Below are 23,745 nucleotides of genomic sequence, written 5' to 3'. Positions count from 1 at the left end.
CAAACACAATATCCAAAAGATCAACAATAGAAAGAAATATACAATTTAACATAATAAACTGTAATACAAAAACTTAAAATTTAAAATCCAGAGAAATGCAAAAGAATCATTAAAACTTAAAAAAAAGAAAACAGACAATAATTACTTCAACATTCAAAATTCAAAAAATACAACAAGAAAAATCCAAAAGTCAAATGTAATATAATATTTGTTCTTTTATATGAGTGTTTTTGTCTAATATAGATTTTTGTTTTACATGGAGATTTAATTTCTGACCTTAATTTTCAAATTAGTTTACATTTTAAAGGTATTGATTTTGGTTATCATCTTTAATTTTGTTATTTACGAGACATATTTTCGCTGTCACAGCATTCAGATCTGTGATGTTACCAGAACCTCAATTATAAATGTGGCAGTGCACAGGGTGTGTTAAGTATCTCTTTATTCATATTTCTTTTATCAATTCACTTAGTGTTAGTTAGCTAATTTAACAAGTAGGCCTTATTATTATGTTTCTCTGGCTTTGACTTCTGTTCAGTTCTCTCATACTACGCTCTTGTTCTTGCCCCTTTCGTTTTGTTCACTTCAATTTACTGACTTCCTGGTTTTGAACTTTTTCCCACCCCTGCCTTATTCCCTCAGCTTATTGATCTTCTGCCAGTATATTCTTGCTCACAATAATCCTTGGATTCCTCAGAAATACTCTTAACACATACTAGAAAGGGAGGAGAAGAACAAAGTATGGAAATGCCAGTGCTACTAGGAGTGGCCAAGAGAGCTACTTTTATATTCCTCTGACATAATTGCAACACCAATAACAGTTGCACCTAAGAGCAATTTAAACCCAAAAGCCAAAATTATGGGAAACGGGGATCTAGGACATATTAAAAAAACAAATCATAATGATAACAAAACACAATCAATGAACTAGAAAAAAATAATAAAATTAACAGAAAATAAAAATAAAGATAATGCCATACTAAAGTCCAAACAAAGAATAGAAGAAGACAGCAGGGACTTCGCTGATGATCACAGGAGGTGACTCCCTGAAAGTGCCAGACTATTTACTTTACTAAATGAGTCTTGTTAATTTTTATTGTCTTCTCCTGAAACAGCACTACTATTAAGGAATAAGCAGTTCTTTTTTTAGTGAAAATAGTAAAATACTGCATATTTGTGACTTGACAAAAAGAAATAAAGTGACTACAATGGGTGGGATTACAAATTGATATCTTGGTTGGTATAACAACCTCTAGTGGTTATTATATCTGTCTTATTAAACATATACTGCACAATAAAGTCAAGCCGTGTTTGTCATTTAATGACCTACCAATGCTCATTCATGCTTTTGTCATGTCTCATTTGGATAACTGTATGTCGGGATATCCCGTATGACACTGTCTTGCCTGCAAATAGTGCAGAATGCAGCTGATAGAGTTTTGACAAACAGCAAAATAACGGATGACATCGTTCTGGTGTTGGCCTCTCTTCATTGGCTCCCTGTTAGTTACAAGGTGAATTTTAAGATTTTAGTGTACATTATTAAGGCCCTACATGGGTCCGCTCCACTATACTTAGCTGATCTTCTTGCCAGGCAGCCGAGGTCTTCAGATCAGCTATTGCTTACTGTTCCACACCAACGGTTGAAGCTGGGGAGAGGGACAGGGTTAATGCCTTTTCAGTGACTGGTCTGAAATTGTGGACTGGTTTGCTCCTCATAATAAAGTCGGCTCCCACACTTCATAGGTTTAAGTTTCTGCTAAAAAAGCATTTTTATTCACTTGCATTTTAGCTTATGAGTTTGAGTATTTAAATCTTTCTATTTATATTTTTTATATGTATACAGTATAAGCTATGATTGTGTGTTCGTATATGTGTGTTCATGTACTGTATGTATAATGTTTTGTTTTTCTTTTAAATAATTCCTTATCTGGCTAAATGTGATATATAAATAAATAAAACTAAAACTAAACTAAAACACTTAATAGAATAAGATCTGAAGGTATACATGGGCCCTTTCAGAATTTTTGTGTTTATATGTTCATTACTCTTATGTGTATAAATGTATCCATCCTTTTACTGAGCCCTCTTATTCTAATACAAGTTCTAAGGGGTGCAGTGTTTCTTGGCATTGGGCTAATATTAGTACCAAACCCCTGGACACTCAATCTGTCACAGGGTTCACTTACCAATACACTAATGCTCACTCCTATACAACCAATATAACAAGTCAGCAATATCACATATCTTTAGGATGCTGGAATAGACAGCAGTACCTGAATTACACAAATACACTGCAACCAATGTATATACATACACACACAAAACAGCATGCAGTGATTAATCCATTCATTTTTCATACCTGTCAGTTCCAACCTGGCACATCAAGCAGTCTATTAAATGTTCATATAGAATAAGTAATAAGTATATTGATATGTAAACTATTCTCCTATACATTCGCCTTTTATTTAAGGTGTTTAGCTCAAAAATACAAATGCACAAATTATACAATACACAGTATGATGAAAAATACAATGAGCTCTTTCAGAAATAGCATTTAACTTTTAAAAGTAGCAACAATGTTAAAATCTGAATTAATTGATTGCTAGATAAACAAAAAATACACACACTAGAACCATAAAGAAAAATGTGAATAAAATGCTGGTCTAGAATTAAACATAAAACACAGTTTTCAATTTTTACATGACAATTTGACTGAAGCCTTTTAAGAGATGAGTTGTGAATTACAGTTTGCATGTTTCCTGAATTCTGGGTGATGATACTGTTACACCAAACGATTTTAGAGCTAACCCTTGCATAAATCCACAGTCACCCACACATGAACAATCTTAGAGACACAATTTTACCTTAACATTTACTTTGGTATGTAAAAGGAAACCAATGCACATGTGTATCACACAGACATTGGGGGAACATGTAAGCTTCATACAGAAAATTATCTGAGGTTTAAACCTGGTTCTTTGAAGCTGTGAGACAGCTGCACTAAACCCCTGTGCTGGCCCTGAAGTGCCTCACATTCTCTTGATGTTATTTGGAGGTTTTCAATACCACTTGATGACTTGCAGTGTCACAAATTACCAGCAAAATGGGCTTTACTTTACTATGAAATAAGAACAATGATTACAAATTTCAAACAGTTTCGTGCCCCTAAATTCAGGACTGCCATCCTTGTCCCTGGTGATCATACCCTTGGATTTCATTCCAAGTAATCCCTTATTTGGAGGCAAACTCTTACCACTTTTGCCGCATATTAATTATACAATTGCTAATTTTGGGTTATTCAATTAGACAGTTATTTGAATCCATGTATCATTTTCAGAAAAATCAACATTTTACATATCCTGACTCCTACACTTTTTTCTTTCCTAATATTTTGATAAAACAACTACTTTATGAATAAACACACATATGTGCAAATTGTACCTGGTTCGCCACTGAATACAGTGTTATTTTCAACCCATATATGTACGGGTAAAGAAAAAAACAAAACAAGAAAGAATTTGACTAACAAAAGCATTAAAATGAAGTAAAAAAATGAGAAGAATGACTCACCTGTTGTGCACTAATGGCAAAGGAAACAATGAGCAAATTTCTGTATTTTACCCTGCAGTGCACTGTTGTTCATTTCTGAGAGTGCAGGAAGAAATCTTGCCATGTAATTAAACAAATAAATCTACTAACAGCAGGGATTGACCTAGAATTATGATGTTGATTACAATGAATTCCTATCACCACTGTAGCCTTCCACAACTAGACCAGCCTACCTCTAAATTAAAATCTGCATGGTAAGGAAGAAGCCAGATGAATTTCATATTTAAAAGAAGTGAGACACTCTGGTTCTCTAAAAACCCCATCTTGATGGAATTCATAGCAGACTAACACGTATGATTTCACTTATTTAAAAGCACTGCTAAAAAATAATGGAAAGTGCATTCTGACATGCAACCTCAATGCTTCAGAGTTCAAGGTTCAAATGTTGACCTGGGCATTGTCTCTGTTTTATGTTAGCACATTCTCTCTGAATCTATATAGGATTTTTTGTGGTTGCTTTTTTTCCTCCCATTTCCCAAAAATGTGCTTTTTAAATTGACTGGTGAATTTAAATTGGTCCAGTATGACACGGCGCACGTGTATGTATGAGTGTGAAAAGTGATGGAGTGGCATCCCATCCAGACATGGTTTCTAGCTAATGTAACTGATTAGGCTCTAGCTCTGACGACAGCTGTTTATGCAATTCTTTTTGATTTTAGTCCTTTACAATATGTCAGGTACACTCTTAAGCTCTTGCTTTTTTGCTACATTTTATTGTACTGTTCAGATGTGTATATTTCATACTGTATTGTAATCTTGTAATCTTGCAATGCGCTACGTAAAACAATAAAGATTTTTTGCACCATTCACACCAGAATGACTAGGACAAGAGCACTTTTTTCCCCACCATTTCTACCTCTCTACAATTGATCATTTTGTTTCTTGTGTGTATCAAAACACAGGAAGCATGTCTGAAGGATCTGACAGAAAAAAAAGAAAAGAGAGAGGCAGAACAATAAAGTCTCGAGTGGGTGGCTGCTAATGAGGAGGCACATAACAGAATACAGACAGCTGTGCAAAAGTGGGCAGGCTAATTGTGATATAAGCGCTTTTTGTGTAGTGCCTATACTGCAATTAGGATTTCTCCCCTCAACAATGTCAAAACTCACATTACCTCTAACCAGACTTGAACAATTGTGGAGCGAACTGCCGATACAATTATGTATAAGAGATTCTTCATAATTAAGATTCAACAGGGGTGCCCAAGAATACATCCTCAAGCATGACATGCTTTTTTTCCACTTTCCCCTTTATGTACATCATAGGTTTTTTTACACACATAGATAACCACAAATGAATGTATCATGAAACCTTTAAAAGATTTACTAGTTTAAGACACCCCTGAACATAATTTGACCATTTTTGCAGTGATGCTCTATGTGTATCTTTAGTTGTTGTACCAGATTGTGCATCCATGAACATGATAGCTCAAAAATAAATCACTCGATCTGGGTTAAACTTGACCCAGAAATTAGCACTTATTTTGAGGAAAACAAGGTTGAAATTTCAAAATCATTTTTGTTAAATGAACTTGATGCACTGAGAACAGATTGTTTCTTTAATGTATCTAATTACATAATTTTTGTGCACAAATCATTGTATTGACATGTATGTATTAAGCTGGTGACTTATTGAGTTTATACATTTTTGATGCAAATACTGAACAGAAACAAAAAAATTATCACAGTGCCAAGAATAACTAACAGAAAAAGTGATTCATGGGTGTCTTACATGTTACTTCCTATTACTGTATACAGTATTACTCTGCTGATTCTTGTTATTGAAAAACTGAACTCAGCCTTTCTGATGCTCTTTGTATAAGCTCATTTAAAAAGACTATTTAGTGACTGTTGTTTGTTTATATACAAAAAGAGATTATTTTCTTGATTGTCATAACATATGGAGGTTCAGAAATTTCTATATATATTCTCACTCATTTCTTAAAACAAAAAATGTTAAACAATACACAGAGCAGAACACAATTACAAGAGAAAGTGTAAAAGGCAATGCTGAAACAGACATGCATTAAAAATATGAATGAATGATGCTCACGAGCTACACAAAATGCCTGTAAGTAGCCTCCCCATACAAAAAACGGTGAGTGTTTGGTTAAAAATTGTCCCAATGCGAGGGAGTGCAGTGTGTATATGAGAGTGTATCCTGTGATGGACTACTGGTGCTCTGTTTAGGATTGATTAAATGCCTCATGTCCAGCTCTGTAATGGAAAAAAAACATATTCAGAACATGAATGGATGGAACTATGAAAAAGATAACAGCTTATTTTTATATTAATTACACAATATTAAAAAAGATTACTTTTTCTTTGTTGATATACCGTAGAAAATATTTAAAGGTAAAGAGACTTAAATGTTAGGAAAGATCATTGTGTCTGTAAAGCCCATAAAGAAAGGATGCAGTAAAACTATATCTACAAACCAGTGCATAAGATAAACTGTTCAAAGATCAAATAATATTCAAAACTGTAGAAGATGTTGGAAACTGGAGCTGTGTGAGATAAGGAAATTACATTGGCATCCACTATAAACTTCTGTTTATCCATGGAAAGAGACAGCTGCTTTGATCTGCCAAGAACACAGCTGCCAAAAGCCTTCCACCACTCAAATGGATGGTCACACAGTTTTATGTCTTCCAAGATAATTGGAATTCATTAATTAATTTCTGTGACATGTGTAATATCTTCATAGGCATGTTTGGTTTTAAATCAATGCTAATGTTAAAGTGAATCATTTAGTGTTACTTACAGAAGGGTATGTTTCTGTTATAATATCTTCTGAAAGTCTTTCTATAAACATGAATATTAGTGACATAGAACCCAGGCATGTTTTGTCAAGGTCAAAGCTGTAAGCTTTACAGCAGGTAAATCTGATTTCGTTCCTTTTGCATTTTGTGAAATTAAATGGAGTGGTGATAGGACTTCTGAAGTTTATGTGGCCATACATTGTCTCACTGGTTGAGCTTTAATCTCTGACTTAGCTTATTTGTTGTATAAGTTATTTGTTGCTGTCTCTGTGTTTAAAAAGGGATAAGGTGAAACATACAAGAAGAAGATCAGTAATTATGTCTTCTAGAATGTACATGTATGCATCTCTAGTATTCGTTATTTTACTGTTTTTATTTTCTCCTTTTCCCTATTCTGTTACTGTATATAAAAAACTTTCATTATTGTTAGATTTGACTGATTATTCACCTGCTATCACTGTAATTAATGCTGAAAAAGTATAGACCTCTTTCTGTGGACACATGCTGGAACTTGGCGCATCTGTGGTTCACAGTCTTGAATATTCATATTCAGTGAATGTGTTTTAATACTGTAGTCAGACTTTGAATTATAAGTAACACATGTTAAGTTAAGTTCCCTAGTCTCTGAAGTTGTATTCTGAAATTCACACTAAGAAGTGACGTTTAGCCTCTGAGGAGGCACATGAAATATTATTAAAGTAGCACACACTAATAACCTACTTAGCCCCTGATATTTTAATATAAACCACACTCTAGTTAAACAGTGCTTAACCACTTGAGGTTTTTTAAAATCAAATATTAGCTGTGCAAACAACTGTAAGTCATGCTAACTCAAATATTACAGTAACTTAAAACTAACTCACTTCATTACACCAAATTAGTCTTTTATGATAAAAGCAATAATTTGGAGTATGGCTCCATGCTCCTATTCCATCATAAAATTGGAGATTGCAGTGAAGCTGAGGTAAAACTAAACATTTATCTTAACTCATAACCAGGAAAAATGTCTGCAAAGTATGGGGAAGACAAAGAAACTGTCAGATTTATGTCAGAATAACATGACAAAACAGCATTCCACAAGTAATTTTAATTTTGGTAGTTTACTACTGGTGAACATCTTTAGTTGAAATGTTAGCTTTCATTAATAGGTAGGGACTTGTGATGATAACTTATTTTAAGTTAATGTAAGTTTCCTATGTCTCAGTCTTATGTAGCCAGGGCAATATTGGGAAACTGTACAAGATGAATTGTCTCCATTGACTTTTTGCATCTATCCATTCCACTGCAACATTATGGGCAGGAACTAGTTCTGGACCAGAAGCCGCTGAAAAACATACAAATGCTGTAGACAGAGTACGGCTGCAAAATAAAAAAAATTTAAAAACACTGATCTTTGCACTTGCTTAAAGAGTAGTATTACACAACTGTGTAATGCAGAAACTTTTTTTGAAGTGTGACAAGTGAAAATGGCAACAAATAACATGCCTGCCTGCTTATAGTTGTATTATTTGCTATACAGGTATATACTGTATATCTTTAAGAAAAAACTTTACACCAAATTAGTCTTTTATGATAAAAGCAATAATAAGCCTGAAAGTTTGTCATAAGAGTGATTAAAACTGTGTGAATGAAATAGTTTAAGTTCTATGAAGAAAACACTCCCTTGCCTGTCATAACCACCCATTTAAATTGGGGGAGGATCTCATATTTCAAAAGGAAATGTTATTGCTAATACTGTGCACTTTTTTGATTTTATGCACTTTGACATGTGTCTGGGTCATGATGTGAGTAAAATGTTTATTTTTTTATTTCAAAAGTGGAAAAAAAAGTATTGCTACTACCACAGATTGTGTTCAGTTATAGCTTATTTGTTGTTTTTTTTATACATTTTTGATGTGCCTTTGTCAGATGTTACCAAATATAAAAAGAAAACAATGAACAAACATTACTTGTTTTTAAATACATTCATTTGTGTTGATTTAAAATTTATCATTACCTACTGTGTTCTGAAAATGTCTGGCCCAGCTAACTTTTTTGGTTTGAAAATCTGGCCCAACTGAAATTACAACTGAATAGCCCTGCTTAGGGGTTTGTTCTTTCACCTGTTTTGCACAATTCATACAGCAATGCTAGTCACAGTAAATATTAAAATATGTTCAACTTAAAATTTTCTGATAATTTGCTGCCTATTAGCCTAACTGATAAGAATGCTGATTTTGTTAACTGGTGTGATAAGACTTTTCTCCAACAGTGACCTAATGCTTCAAAAAACTAAAGAATGTTTTTTAAAAAAAAGTATTGCAGAATGTAGATTGTATCCTGTCAGACAGTACTTACCCACTACATTCATAACTTCAGTTTTTGCCTTGAAATCACAGGCCCAAGTTTCAGAGCATGGCAAGAAACTGATGAAAATACTCCTTCATCACAATGTCTGTGGATCTTCTAAATAAACTACATTAATAAATATCCACAGACTTAATTTATTAGTGGAGAAGTTATCTTACTTGTCAGTTATTGGTTGAAACTTAATATTGGTTTATTTTTGTATTTATCATGTATAACATGATATCACATCACAACTATTATGTTCAGTAGATCCAGTTTTACATCATACTATAAGCATAATGTTCAGTGCTTTAATTTATTTATATGTACAAAGTTATGTTTGATCTCTGAGTTCTTGTTTATGGTATTTTAATGTGATGTCTTGGTCCTTGCTGACAAATTAAATTTTCCTCTTGGGAAAACACATCTTAATAGAACTTAATAAAACACAATAGAGGCCTTTGAAAGAAATCCAGAAAGGCCAGTGCCTCCCAAAGCCTCAACTGTGGAAATTATGAATGAAATAAATTTTCTCGGCACCCTGCCCGGGATTGGTTCCTGCCTTGTGCCCTGTGTTGGCTGGGATTGGCTCCAGCAGACCCCCGTGACCCTTTGTTCGGATTCAGCGGGTTGGAAAATGGATGGATGGATGGATGGATAAATTTTCTGTGGTGCAAACCACAAGAAAGAAAACTGCAATTTGCTGAATATCCAGTAGATAAAATGATACAGGACATGTACATTTAGCACAATACTACTCTGCCTGCTAATAAGTATATGCTGTATGTCTAATAACTAACATCCAAGGCACCTTACAGCTTCAATACAGAAAAAGGAACTGCAAGTGGCTACAATCAGAGCTGGTGCATGTTATGTGAATTGTTTTCATATTACACACTAGTATGGACTATGATATCAGAATTTTTGCATTCAATGATACTACCAGTGAAATTTCATGATACTTGATATCTAGTCGATACCATGGCAAAAACACAAATCAATTTTAATGGCTTTTCATTAAAAGTCAGTCATTTTACAATGCAATACACTTTATTTTTGTCTTATGCAAAAAAGCTGCAATGGGCTTTAACAGGCCCTGTCTTTTGACAGCCCTAAAGCCTTGACTCACTAAGAAGACAAGAAAAAATTCTCAGGAAAAAAAAAACTTAAAGGGAAAAAAAATGGAAGAAACCTTGGGAAAGGTATTTCAAAGAGAGACCCCTTTCCAGGTAGGTTGGGTGTGCAGTGGGTGTCAAAAAAGGGGGTAAATATAATACAATACACAGAACAGAACACAAGTAATCCTCAATACAATACAATAATACAATAGTAATATTACAAGTACTGAGCAAAATTCAGCAGTAGATGATATCACCTAATAGGATTCCAATTTGTTCAGAGTTCTGGAAACTTCGGCCACCAAGCTGCATCCCCCTATTGGCCATTCCACAGTTGAGTCAGTGCTGGGCCGGCCAAACTGATGGAAGGACCCTTCTACCCGACAATTCCAGTGCTCCTCAGTCAGAGATGACTTTTCCTTATGCAGATAAACAGCTTGGCAGTAGGGCAGTGGCACCAAGCGCCACATTTGAGTAAATGTTAGTAACAAATTATAACTATCATATTACTTATGTTTTAGTGCTTCTGACTAACAACACAGATGCAGTCTGCACAGTTAATCAGCAGCTCTAGTCTGGTTATGCTAAACTGAAGTAGTGAGCCATCAGCCGGGATCTGAAAGCTGAGAATGAAGGGGCATCTCTTATAGTAGCAAGCAGACCATTCCACTATTTAGGTGCCCTGTAACAAAAAGCTCGACCTCCCACTGTTATTTCATTAATAATAGGAATCATAAGCAGACCAACATGTTGAGATCTTAATGGGTGTTCTTGTTTGTAAGTAATGATAAGCTCAGATAAGGCTTTATATGTTAAAAGTAAGATTTTGAAAGCTGCCCTCAACTTAACTTTAAGAACTGGAGTTGTGTGATCATATTTTCGTGTACTTGTAATAATTCTTGAGCAGCATTTTGAATTAATTGGAAGTTGTATAAAGAACAACTTGAACATCAAGTGAACAATGCATTGCAGTAATCAATCCTACTAGTAATAAATGCATGAATTAATTTCTCAGTATCCCGCATATTTAGAAAATGCCTTAACTTCCCAGCATTTTTAAAATGGAAAAAACATGATTTGGACAATTTTGCAATGTGCACTTTAAATGACATGCTGGAGTTGTAATGCCTAGATTGCAGGCTGATTCAGTAAAATTAATAGTGATTCCACCTGAGTTAAATGAGGACAAAATATTGTTGTGATCAGCATCATTTCCTCCAATAAATAACATCTCTGTTTTATCGGTGTTTAAAGACAAGTAGTTCTCATCCATCCACTCCTTGAATTCACTAACACAATTAATTAAAGACACCGGAGAAACTTCATTTGGTCTAAAAGAAAGCTGTAACTTGGTGTCACATGCATACAAGTAAAAATTAACATGATGTTTCTAATGATAGATCCCAGTGGAAGAATGTATAGTGAAAACAGTAAAGGTCCCAGCACTGAGCCTTGCGGGACACCATATCTCACTTTTGTGTATAATGATTGAGTACTGTCAGCACATTTCTGTACATACTAGAATCAATTTGATAAATAAGAACTAAACCAGGCAAGTACAGTGGCTGTAAGCCCAATGTCATTTTCGAGTCTGTGTAGTAAAGTAGAATGGTCAATGGTGTCAAACGCTGCGCTTACATCTAACAACATAATTACAGTGGAGTTTCCTTTGTCAGAGGATATTTGAATATCATTTACAACACACATTTGTGCCATTTCTGTACTATGACCATTGCGGAAGCCAGACTGGAATATTTCAAATAAATTGTGATGCGTAAGGTGTGACTGAAGCAGACTGGTGACTACTTTTTCAAGTATTTTAGACAGAAATGGTAAATTTCATATGGGTCTATAATTATTAAGTATATGTGGGTTTAGGTCTGACTTTTTAAGTAATGGTTTGATGACTGACACTTTTAGTGCATCAGATGCACTAAATGCATCTTCATCTAATTTGGAATGAATAGGAAATTAAAAAAACTCCACGGTGGATTAATAAAAACTTAAAAAAGAAGTTGCAAAGGAAAAAACTGCTTTATAAGGCATATAAGACTAATGACTGCAAAGTTAATCGTAGCGCGCATGAGAAAATGAGGGCAACCATTAAGAAGGATATCAGGGAGGCTAAAAGACAGTTGGAGAGGAATATAGCAGATAAGGTGAAAGAAGACCCTAAGAGATTCTTTCAGTATTTTAGTAGTAAAAGAACAGTCAAGGAGGAGGTCAAGTGCATCAGAAACAGTAAAGGAGAATTAAAAGATACAGACAATGAAATAGCAGATGCCCTAAACTTACATTTTTCTGAGGTGTTTACAAGTGAACAAGTGTATAACCTCCCAGAGGTAAATGCAACTACTAAGGAAGTACTGAGGGATTTGGAAATTGTAGAGGGAGAAGTGCTGCTCAGATTAAATAAGATGAAATCAAACAAATTACCAGGACCAAATAATACAGTATTTATCCTCGAGTTCTTAAGGAGGCTAGTGAGTACATACATAAACCCTTGACACATATTTTTAGGAAGTCACTGCGCACTGGAGAGATTCCGAAGGACTGGAAAATGGCAAATATCATCCCATTATATAAAACAGGTGACAGGGCAGATCCAAGCAACTATAGGCCAGTAAACTTAACATGCATCACAGGAAAATTAATGGAAGGAATTATTAAGGATAAGATTGAGCAACACCTGGCAAGGATAGGAGTTATTCTGGACAGTCAGCATGGGTTCAGAAGAGGGAAGTCGTGTTTTGCTAACATGCTGGAATTCTATGAGGAGGCAACAAAAGGATACGATCAAAGTGTAGCATATGATATTATTTATCTTGATATCTTGACTTTCAGAAAGCATTTGATAAGGTGCCATAAGAGAGGTTGGGCATCAAATTAAAAGAAGTGGGAGTTCAGGGTGATGTTTTTAGATGGCTGCAGAATTGGCTCAGACACAGGAAGCAGAGGGTGATGGTGCGATGAACCTCTTCAGAATTACACAATATTAAGAGTGGTGTTCCACAGGGGTCAGTGCTAGGGCCGCTGCTATATATAATATACAGTATATAAATGATTTAGATAGGAATATAAGTAACAATCTGGTTAAGTTTGCAGATGATACCAAGATAGGTGGATTAGCAGATAATTTGGAATCCGTTATATCATTATAGAAGGACTTGGATAGCACACAGGCTTGGGCAGATTTATGGCAGATGAAATTTAATGTCAGTAAATGTAAAGTATTACACATAGGAAGTAAAAATGTTAGGTTTGAATACACAATGGGCGGTTGGAAAATCAAAAGTACACCTTATGAGAAGGATTTGGGAGTCATAGTGGACTCTAAGCTATCGACTTCCCGACAGTGTTCATAAGCCATTAAGAAGGCTAACAGAATGTTAGGTTATATAACATAATGTGTGGAGTACAAGTCCAAAAAGGTTATGCTCAAGCTTTATAATGCATTGGTGAGGCCTCATCTTGAGAGCTGTGTGCAGTTTTGGTCTCCAGAATACAAAAAGGACACAGCAGCGCTAGAAGAGGTCCAGAGAAGTGTGACTAGGCTGATTCCAGGGATAAAGGGGTCGAATTATGAGGAAAGATTAAAAGAACTGAGCCTATACAGTTTAAGCAAAAGAAGATTAAGAGGTGAAATGATTGAAGTGTTTAAAATTATGAAGGGAATCAGTACAGTGGATCGAGACTGTTATTTTAAAATGAGTTCATCAACAACATGGGGACACAGTTGGAAACTTGTTAAGGGTAAATTTCACACAAACTTTAGGAAGTTTTTCTTTACACAAAGAACGATAGACACTTGGAATAAGCTACCAAGTAGTGTGGTAGACAGTAAGACGTTAGGGACTTTCAAAACTTGACTTGATGTTTTTTTGACAGAAATAAGTGGATAGGACTGGTGAGCTTTGATGGGCTGAATGGCCTGTTCTCGTCTAGAGTGTTCTAATGTTTTAATGATACTGTGGCATGCAATAATGAACTACAGTGGAACCTCGGTTTGCGAGAATAATTCGTTCCGGAAACGTGCTCATAGTCCAAAGCACTCGTATATCAAAGTGAATTTCCCCATAAGAAATAATGGAAACTCAGATGATTTGTTCCACAACCCAAAACTATTCATATAAAAATGATTAATACAAAATATAAAGTAAAAATACATAAAACAAATTAACCTGCACTTTACCTTTGAAAAGAATCATGGCTGGTGTGAGTGAGTTTCTATACTCTTGTGGGATTCCACCCAAAGGGACGACACGTGGAAGAGCGTCCCAAAGCAATCACAGTCTCCCAGCGCTGTAGCAGTTTGCCGTAAAAGCGAATCCGAAAAGATCGCGGACATGCTATAAGCACCTGCCGTCGATGGGTGATACAAGGAACAAGGAACATTATAAATGTGCAGGGCCCTGCCTGACTACTGTGTCTGTGTTTTAGGGTGCAAGACAGGGACTCGCATGTCACAGCACACACTCGCACGCGAGCACACACATACACACACACGCGCGCGCACACAGTCACAATGCTAATGCTGTAGTAAACAGTATACGCTTGTACGGATGTTGACTATATGAGTGAGGCACGCCGACTCAGACGGAGAATAGGAGACGATTGCCCACAATTCCGCAGCGAGAGAGAGAGAAGAACCATCAGCTCAGTTGTGATCACATGACACTCAGCAGACAAAGAGTATACATACTACTTGTACTTTAAGACCTCGCTCGTTTATCAAGTCAAAATTTATTAAAAATTTTTGCTCGTTTTGCAAAATACTCGTAAACCAAGTTACTCGCAAACCAAGGTTCCACTGTATTAATAATGTTAAGAATAGGCGCTGCAGAGAATATTCATTGCACTTTTTACTAGTTTTGTTTGCACTGGATCTAGGGAACAAGTAGAGGTTTCATTTTAGAAATTAAAGTTAAGACTTCCTGCTCTGTTACAGGATTAAAATTTCTAAAGTGTGGAATGCAAGGTGAGACAGGGTCTACCAGGCTAAAATGTGGTTTGCACTGTGATGCTAAGATCTGGGATCTTATTTTTTTAATTTTCTCATTAAAGAAGTTCATAAAGTCTGTATTACTGATCTGAATTCCCATTTGTTAAATTAGCTACTATTCCAAACACAAGGATTATTATTATTGTTATATGTTATTTAGAATAGTAGTCCGAGCAAGCTTTAAAGAAAGCATTTTTTATGTTTTTAACACCCTGATCATGCAATTTGAGAAACATGCAGCCTTGTTCTCCTTATGCGTTACAGTTTTCAATGCTCTAATTTAAGAGCTCAAGTGCTCTCATTAAACCAGGCAGAGTTTCTATGTGCTTTGATCACTTTTGTTTTAAGGGGATCGGCTGCGTCCAGAGAATCTCTCAAGGTGATATTAAAGTTTGATGCTAGTTGATCTAAATTGTTTTCCATGTTTACATTTGATGTTAACTGATCTAAAAGGTTTCCCACAATTACACTTGAATTACTCAAAATATACATTTTGAAGCAGAAATACAATCTGGATGTTGCACTGTCTTTGTTTAAATCTGTGAGTGTATTGGTAAAAAGCAGAACAAACTCAAACATAATTAAGTATTGATCAGAAATAGCTTAATTTAATAGAGTAATATTTAAATTTTGAATTTCAACTTTGTAAGTTATAATTAAATCTAATGTGTGGTTATGATTATGAGTTGGACCTTTGGCAATCTGACAAAATCCTACCGAATTTAACAAATAAGTAAAAAATTTGCTAAAAGTGTCAGTTTCCATGTAAATACAAGTGCCCCTGGTGGAGGGTTTGGTTTTATCTCTTGGTCTAATTATACACCTTATTTTTTGGTTATCAAGTAATTTAAGGTTTGCATCATAACTAAATTTATAGGATGCCCCACAACAGGGATTATGGGTAGCAGCTTCAAGGTAATATAACAGGTGGGATAAACAACAGCCTGTGATCTAAGATCACATGACTGCGGCCTGGATGGTGCTCTAATCAGTCAGCCAGATAAAAGATCCCCTCCAGTTAGGGCGAAGACCAGCTCTCTTGAAAAACCCAGGCCTTTCCCAAAAATCATCCAAATTGTTCACAAAGGCTATGCTTTTATTTGCACACCAGGTTTCTAGTCAGCAATCAAGGGAACACAATCTGCTATAAATCACATCCCCCCTATATAATCTTAGTAATTAATTCAATTCAATTAAATTCTGACTTTTTCTTTTAGCTTTGGTACACAAAGAGATGAAGTTCCCCTTTAATACCTCAGATTGCTGTAAATAAACACTGTTAGTGCTGACATGCAGAAATAAGGCAGATACTTCATTGTCATCGACATGGTCTCAATTGAGTCTCTATATCAGAAATCTTCGCCCCTGGGAGGCATTTAAAATTAACTGCTGGTTTAACAAAGTTTGGAATTCTAACATTCTGCACTATGGAATCATCAATTTTGAGCACTTTATTATTCTCAGGATCCACAGGCACACTGCAGAGTGTCGAGAATCTGTTCTGGTTTCCGAACTCAATCTGTGGCTGAATTGGTGCTGCTGATTTTGGCCACGCACTGACTACAATGGGACCTGGAGAGACTGAAGCTGAATCAGAAATATTGTTATCTAAACAAACCGAGTCGATACAATTTTCAATTTGCCTAATTGCTATTAGAATCCTAATGCGACCCCACAAATCGCGTATTTTTCTGACCAACTATAAATTAAGTAAGCACTATTGGCAGGTGAAGCTGTCTACATTGGCGCCTGGAAAACCTGAATTGTACATGCTGCAGGACATACAACATATAAACATGCCCTCGTCGGGCGGAGAACATATAGAAATTATGTTAGGGCTGAGTTCATCTTTCTCCCTTTCAGCAGTAGCTTTGGTGCTTTGTGCATTCAGCTGAATCACTAGGAGACCGGTCGAAGAGCATCAGTTTTAAGCTTCCTCCACCTGCTGGGCAATTGACTTCACTGTTGGTTACTACTCCTCGTCGGATGTCAGTTTTACTCCAGGTGAACTTACCTGAGGATTCGGCTATTGTGATATATGGCCGGCCATTCGTTCCGGCCAATACCCCCAGGCCGCCAGATGGAGCCCTTCCTACAGCATGGAGGTGCCCTGAATTCTAGCAGGGCATCATGGACATTGGAGTTTTCCTGTACAACTCTGCTGAATAACGTCGGGGCCACCAGGGGAAGCTGCAGGGAGGCCCAGAGACTTGTATTTTCATTACAACCCAGAAGTACGTCCCAGTCACATGGACAGAGAAAATGACCTGCTTCCGAGTTGAAGAAGAGGAGTTTTCACCTGAATAATCACATGGACTGAGGGATCAGAAGCACTTCCGGGTCATGAACTATAAAAAGGACTGTGGGAGATCCCAGGGTTGAGCTGAGTCGGGAGGAAGTGTGGCAACGCGTCTGGGAGTGGAGGATTGATTATTGATTGATTGTATTGTTTATTTATGAGTATTGTGGAGTGGAGGGTGCTTGGTGCACATTATTATTATAAAATAAAGCCATATTGGACTTTTATCTGGTGTCTGGCGTCTGATCCGAGGGTTCAAGGGAGCGATAGCGCCCCCTATCTGTCACACTATATATATATATATATATATATATATATATATATATATATATATATATATATATCTGTGAAGAGCTCTGTGCATGTGTGAGACGCCGCTGTTCTGCTTAGTTGCAGCTAACCCACTTAGTCCTGAAACAGGTCACACCCAACAATAAACTAGGGCTAATTTAGTACCGCCACTCCACCTAACCTGCATGTATTTAGGCTGTGGGAAGAAACTGGATCACCGGAAGGAAACGCATTCAGACATGGGGAGAACATGCAAGTTCCACACAGGCCGGATCCGGGATGCGAACTCCTGTCTCTTTACTCCTAGGCAGCACTAACACTGCACCACCATGCCGCCCTTCATTAAAAGTATCTCCATTATTTAGGTACACAATGTTGTTTCCATTTAATAGAATAAAAAAATGTGCATAAATAAATAGCAACAACAACTTTAAAATACTACTTTATTCATCAAATAGTTACCCAATTATCATCTAAATGATAAGTAAATTCATACTGGCATTCATGAATATCATAATACATGTCCCCCTGAGTAACAACAAGTGGGGGATGTTATAATCTTCACGAGGATTTCAGCATAGGATTTCTAAAGAATTAATATACTAGTTGCTAAAAAAAATTAGAGAAACAATTTTTAAGCAGAGTATAGCATCAAGTCAGTGAAACTTCTGGGATATTGATCTGGTCAGTGAAGTAGCTGAGGGGGTTGTTAATCAGTTTCTGCTGCTTTGGTGTTAATGAAATTAACAAAAGATGCACTAGAGAGGCAACAATGAGATGACCCCCAAAACAAAATGGTTTAACAGGTGAAGGCCACTGAAATTTTTCCCTCCTCTAGATAACGGCACCTTGACTGCCATTTGGTATTGGGATGAAATCCTTGGACCCATTGTCAGACCCTATGCTGGTGCACTGGGTCCTGGGTTCCCCCTGGTGCATAACAATGCCCAGCCTTATGTGGCAAGAGTATGCAGGCAGTTTATGGAGGATGAAGGAATTGATACCATTGACTTGCCCACATGTTCGCCTGACCTAAATCCAAAGAACACCTCTGGGACATTATGGTCCAGGAGCTCAGTGATGCCCTGGTCCAGATCTGGGAGGAGATCCCCCAGGACACCATCCGTCTTCTCATTAGGAGCATGACCCGACATTGTCAGGCATGCATACAAGCACGTGGGGGCCATACAAACTAAAGAGTACAATTTTGAGTTGCTGCAATGAAATTTCAGCAAAATGGTCTAGCCTGCCGCATCATGTTTTCACTTTGATTTTTAGGGTGTCTTTGAATTCAGCCCTCTGTAGGTTGATAATTTTCATTTTCATCAAACGATGTGGCATCCTTTCATTCCTAACACATTACCCAGTCCATATCAGTATAGATATACAGCATGTTTTGTCCCATTGAGATCTGATGTGTTTTCAAAGTGTTCCTTTAAGTTTTTAGAGCAGTTTATTACCATAGACTACCTGATGCACCATAACATGGGCATATTCTAAATTTATTTTTTAACAACATGATTTTAAAATTTGTTTTCTTTGACAATCACTATGTTTAATTTCTTGAATTTTATTTTGATATTAACAAATGGTGCAGCTTGTTTCATCATCAGTGTAGACAAGTCAAATATCCACTTTGTTTGAAACTTGCCTCAGCTACAGCTTTTCCTTGGGTATTGGTGGTCATTCTGCATGTTTTTATTACCCTACAGATGTGGGGCTACAGAGTCATTAACACTATATATATATAAATTAATGGAAAGAGTGAAATTAGAGCTTTGTCTTTTAGTGTCTTTCTAATTGGGGCGGCACGGTGGCGCAGTGGGTAGCGCTGCTGCCTCACAGTTGGGAGATCTGGGGACCTGGGTTCGCTTCCCGGGTCCTCCCTGCGTGGAGTTTGCATGTTCTCCCTGTGTCTGCGTGGGTTTCCTCCGGGCGCTCCGGTTTCCTCCCACAGTCCAAAGACATGCAGGTTAGGTGGATTGGCGATTCTAAATTGGCCCTAGTGTGTGCTTGGTGTGTGGGTGTGTTTGTGTGTGTCCTGCGGTGGGTTGGCACCCTGCCCAGGATTGGTTCCTGCCTTGTGCCCTGTGTTGGCTGGGATTGGCTCCAGCAGACCCCCGTGACCCTGTGTTCGGATTCAGCGGGTTGGAAAATGGATGGATGGATGGATGTCTTTCTAATTATTCTACAAAAGTTGGTTCCATTTTTTTTTTAACATTTCTCATAGGATAGATAATATGTTTTCTAGATGAATGTAAAGTGAAGATGATTTACAAAAGAAAGTTGATAAAAAGCAAATGTATAAAATTGAAGAAAAACATGCTGATTAATTCAATATATATTATTCTTGAAAAATCATAAAAAATAAGACATTATATAAAAATAGGACTATCAGAAGGTGCAGATTATAATTTTGAAAAAGCAAAAAAGAGACGAAGAGAGAGACAGAAAGACCATCCATAAGAAGAGACTCTATTTGTGCCTACTTATAACCTGAGCCATTCTGACAGTACCACAATCAATTGCATGCTATAGTGAATGTGGTTCAGTTTTGGATACGTAAATGATCTTGGAATGAACCACGTAAGAGTCAATAGAATATCTGGTACAAGGACTAGGATAAAAAAAATTAGCAACTGGGCATAAATGATTTAAAAAAAACAGTATCAACAGATAAACTAATACAATTTTTATTTTTAAAGACAAAAATAAAAATTAATACTAGAACATTTGTACTGATTGAACTATTTTCTTTAAACAAGGGGGACAGAATTAATACAGCACAAATACAAAAACATTGTCCATCATACCTATGATATGTACAGTATATAGAAAGTGTGCTTATTTCTGTCACTTTTAAATCTAACAGCACTATAATTTAGGTTGTCTTAGAGAGTAGTACAAAATATTGAACTGAAGCAGCTAGACATAATGTAACTATGCCAAAATGATACAAGGAAGTCCTCCTTCCCCCCAAAGGGACCAATTTAATGTTACTGTTTTATATTTACACTGTCTTTGATAGCGAGAAAAAAATAAAAAAAGGCCTTGAATACATGGAGAGCATGCAGTCTTCCCTCCAACACACTGGTACAACCCTGTGTCCAGGCAGCCTACCTTGTCTAATGTCAGTTTCATGCTGTTCTGTAACTCACCAATCCATTTCTACACTATTCTTAGAAATTCTAAATGATTTCGTTTTCCTATTTTTTTTTTCTAGCATTTATACTTTAAATATTAGGTTTATTAAGTCTTCTGTTCTGTTTTGTATATTTATTTTTTGTGCATTAATGTTTAAACTTAAATCCCACATATGCCAGCATGATAAAAACCTTCACAAAAGAGTCAAATTTTGTTTTCGACAGTAGTGTCCAGGGTTTAAATTTCACCTTGGTCAGTGTCTGTAAGGAGTTTGAACTTTCTCACTTCATTCATGTAGTATTCCAAATACCCTGTCATTCCAAAAACATATGGGGTAGGTGGACTGGTGAATCCAAACTAGCCTAGCATGAGAGAGTGTGCACATGTACAGAGAATGTGTTTTGCTAATGACAGGAATCCCAGCTGGGATTGGTTACAGATGCAGCAGAAGGCTACTCAAACTTTGTGCAGCAATGTAACCAGGCTCAACTAGACAGCAGATAGTTTTAAATTCAAATACAACACGGGAAACAGCTTCCTTGAAATACAAGGATTGAGTTTGGGAAGTGATGCTTTCCAAGAGTATATCTTATACCAAGCAGTATGGTGAACTTTACATACATTCAAAACAATACACAGAATATCTATAATACAGGTAGTATGAAATGACTCTCTGTATTATCTTGTACTGCTTCCCTTTCTGGTTGCTGCTGACATATTTTCACTTTTGCTACACTTGCCACAGATGTAGCATACAGTACTGTCAGAGCTGGTGTTACTTTATATGCCCTTGCACTGACCAGGTGATGTGCTGCTGATGTTCATGAACACAAATTGTTCTGAAATTCACTTTTTCTTTCTTCTCTCCGAATGTCAGGAATGTATTGTAGTTATACTTACAACTGGGCTTTACAGCCATTTTCGCCAGTTTTGCCCTAAGGTGACAGACATCTGGCAAAAAAAGCTGGCATCAAATGTGGTAGAAACATGAAAGTGCATACACAAAGATGCCTTATTAACTAATACTAGAGAATCACCTCATATTGGTCAGAAACAACAATAATACTGAATAAAACTTTTAATACAGCTGTTGCTGATGTCCATTCTCACATTTATAATGATGTAAGGACTTGGAAAAGTCAGATATAACAGTGGCTTCAGGGAAACACTGCAAAAATCATAATGGCGATAAGAAAATGCAAATTATATCTTACTGTATCTCTTTGGTCCATCTTCTAAGCAGAATGAAAGTGTTAACGTTGCATCATCTTCAAAAAACTCTGTGGCAAATGCATCCCACCAGAGGTTGTCGCTTTCCTATAGCAGAAAATAAACCGGAACACAAGAAACTTAATGAAACAAGTCTCAAACACCACACACATTTCTGCATTACACTTGTAACTCTACAAACAACACATGGTACAAGTCACCAATAACAAAGCATATTTCATTACTTCAATTTTAAACTGAAATCTTCAATGCTGTACATCCAGACAATATTTTTTCTCAAATTTATTTTCTGTGTTAGACAGCACTCATATATTCAATATGAGAATATTGTACAAGCAAGATTCATCTTTTTATGATTGAAGAAGGCATTGAAATAGGATTAAATTTAAAATTCTCCTTTAGCAATTTTTGTAATTTTTATTCTAATTTAGTTTGTTACTCATTCTTTATATTTTGAACCCAAGGTGGAGGGGGGCCTGATCATCCTGCTGTTCATATAGCTACCTGTGGCTTACATAAAGGCCTGAGAGGTCTTAGACTATCACTGAAGCATTAGCTTTCCTACTTATAATTACCATTGCTTTCTTTTATTAAAACTTTTCTAGTAAATCTTATTGTTTCTTTAGCCTTTTGTTTAGATCTTCCACATTTTGTATTTTCTGGCTTTGTTACTGCTTGTTATTTATTTACACATGCTGTAAGTCAGATGGCCCATCTGCATGAACCAAAATAAACAAAAATTCATAGGGAAAATAAAAAAGAAACCATGCCAAAATAAAATAAAATTTTAAACTTAGTCTGTAAATTAAATATTGGAAATAAGCCACAAAGCAAAAAGATCAAATCTACTGAACTGTGGCTGGATGTGATGGACGAAATAGGGCTCCTATAAGCAGGCACTGGGTCTGTACCTGGAAAAGCCCTGTACCTGGATCCAATCACCAAAAGCTGCACCTTCCTTCAAAACCAGCATACATTCATCAATTCTATCTCTTTGAGAGAGGTGAAAGCTGGCAGCCTGTTCTCTTTGGGGGACCTGGAAGCTGGTAATCCACTCTCTTTGGGGTAAAAGGTCTACAAAGAGAAAAGCTCAAAACCTTTCTTTGGTGTTGAATCTATTCTTGACAGAGCCTTAAGAGTTGGACACCCTGAGCAAGCTTTAAGATCTACTCTGTCTTAAACCAAGCTCTATGATAGTGACTAAGAAATGTCTGAGAGAGTTACTTCAAGAAGGGAACTTCAGTACCTACACTGTTGTACTAGAAAGAGTAACACTTTTCCACTTATGATGTTGCACATGATACAGCAAGAGCCTAACAGCAAACTCAGGAAGACAGCATCACCTCACACCACAGACAAAGGACCATGTCCTCCACTTGAACCCGGAGCAACAACACTCAATTCCACAAAGCCTTGCACGTCATCATTGCTGGCTTGGTATTGTAAAACTGTTTATCTGTGTTAAGATAAATTAGAACAGTCAGCCTCTTCTGTGTTATACGTTTGTCTGTCTCTTCTGCCTTGTGTCCTGTCTTCTATGACAATATACTGTATATTGCAAAAGAAAACACAGAAAACCAGAAAAATGGTTGTTTTGTAACTTTGTTTAAAGTCCTGCGGTGTGGAGGAATAAGAAAAAAATATGCAGTCATTAGTGATGTGGTGCTTCTCTAAACTGGTGTTAGGATTTCCATCTTAAAGAGCTCTGCTCTAGTTGGATTTCAGGTCACAAAAGACATTGGTCTTCTGGTGTTGGTAGTATTTAAATTGGAGGAAGGTGTAAGGGGAGCAGCTAGTGTTAAGAGACATGACATGACATCACTGGACCTCTGGCAGGACCTCCTCCCCTCTAGTAGTAATGTAAATTCCATTATATGGTGTGTCACATCCAAATACTTCCCCTTTCAGATGGACTCATAACTGTGTAACACACCCCAAGTTCAAGTGTTTGTTATTATGC

At 36.5% G+C, this 23,745-nt stretch overlaps 1 protein-coding gene across 5 annotated transcripts in view; it reads right to left on the bottom strand.

The window, feature by feature from the left end:
* ldb2a (LIM domain binding 2a) overlaps positions 1 to 23,745 on the bottom strand; it is a 450,850-nt gene that overhangs the window by 231,991 nt on the left and 195,114 nt on the right. For all 5 annotated transcript variants that reach the window (XM_028801779.2, XM_028801781.2, XM_028801780.2 and 2 more), the window contains exon 2: positions 21,770 to 21,872. In XM_028801779.2, the coding sequence (XP_028657612.1) occupies positions 21,770 to 21,872 (103 nt within the window). The remainder of the gene's footprint in view (positions 1 to 21,769; positions 21,873 to 23,745) is intronic.

This window comes from Erpetoichthys calabaricus, chromosome 5, assembly GCF_900747795.2.
Source record: "Erpetoichthys calabaricus chromosome 5, fErpCal1.3, whole genome shotgun sequence".
Classification (NCBI taxonomy): Eukaryota; Metazoa; Chordata; class Cladistia; order Polypteriformes; family Polypteridae; genus Erpetoichthys; species Erpetoichthys calabaricus.
This window is presented reverse-complemented; position numbering and strand designations above follow the sequence as displayed.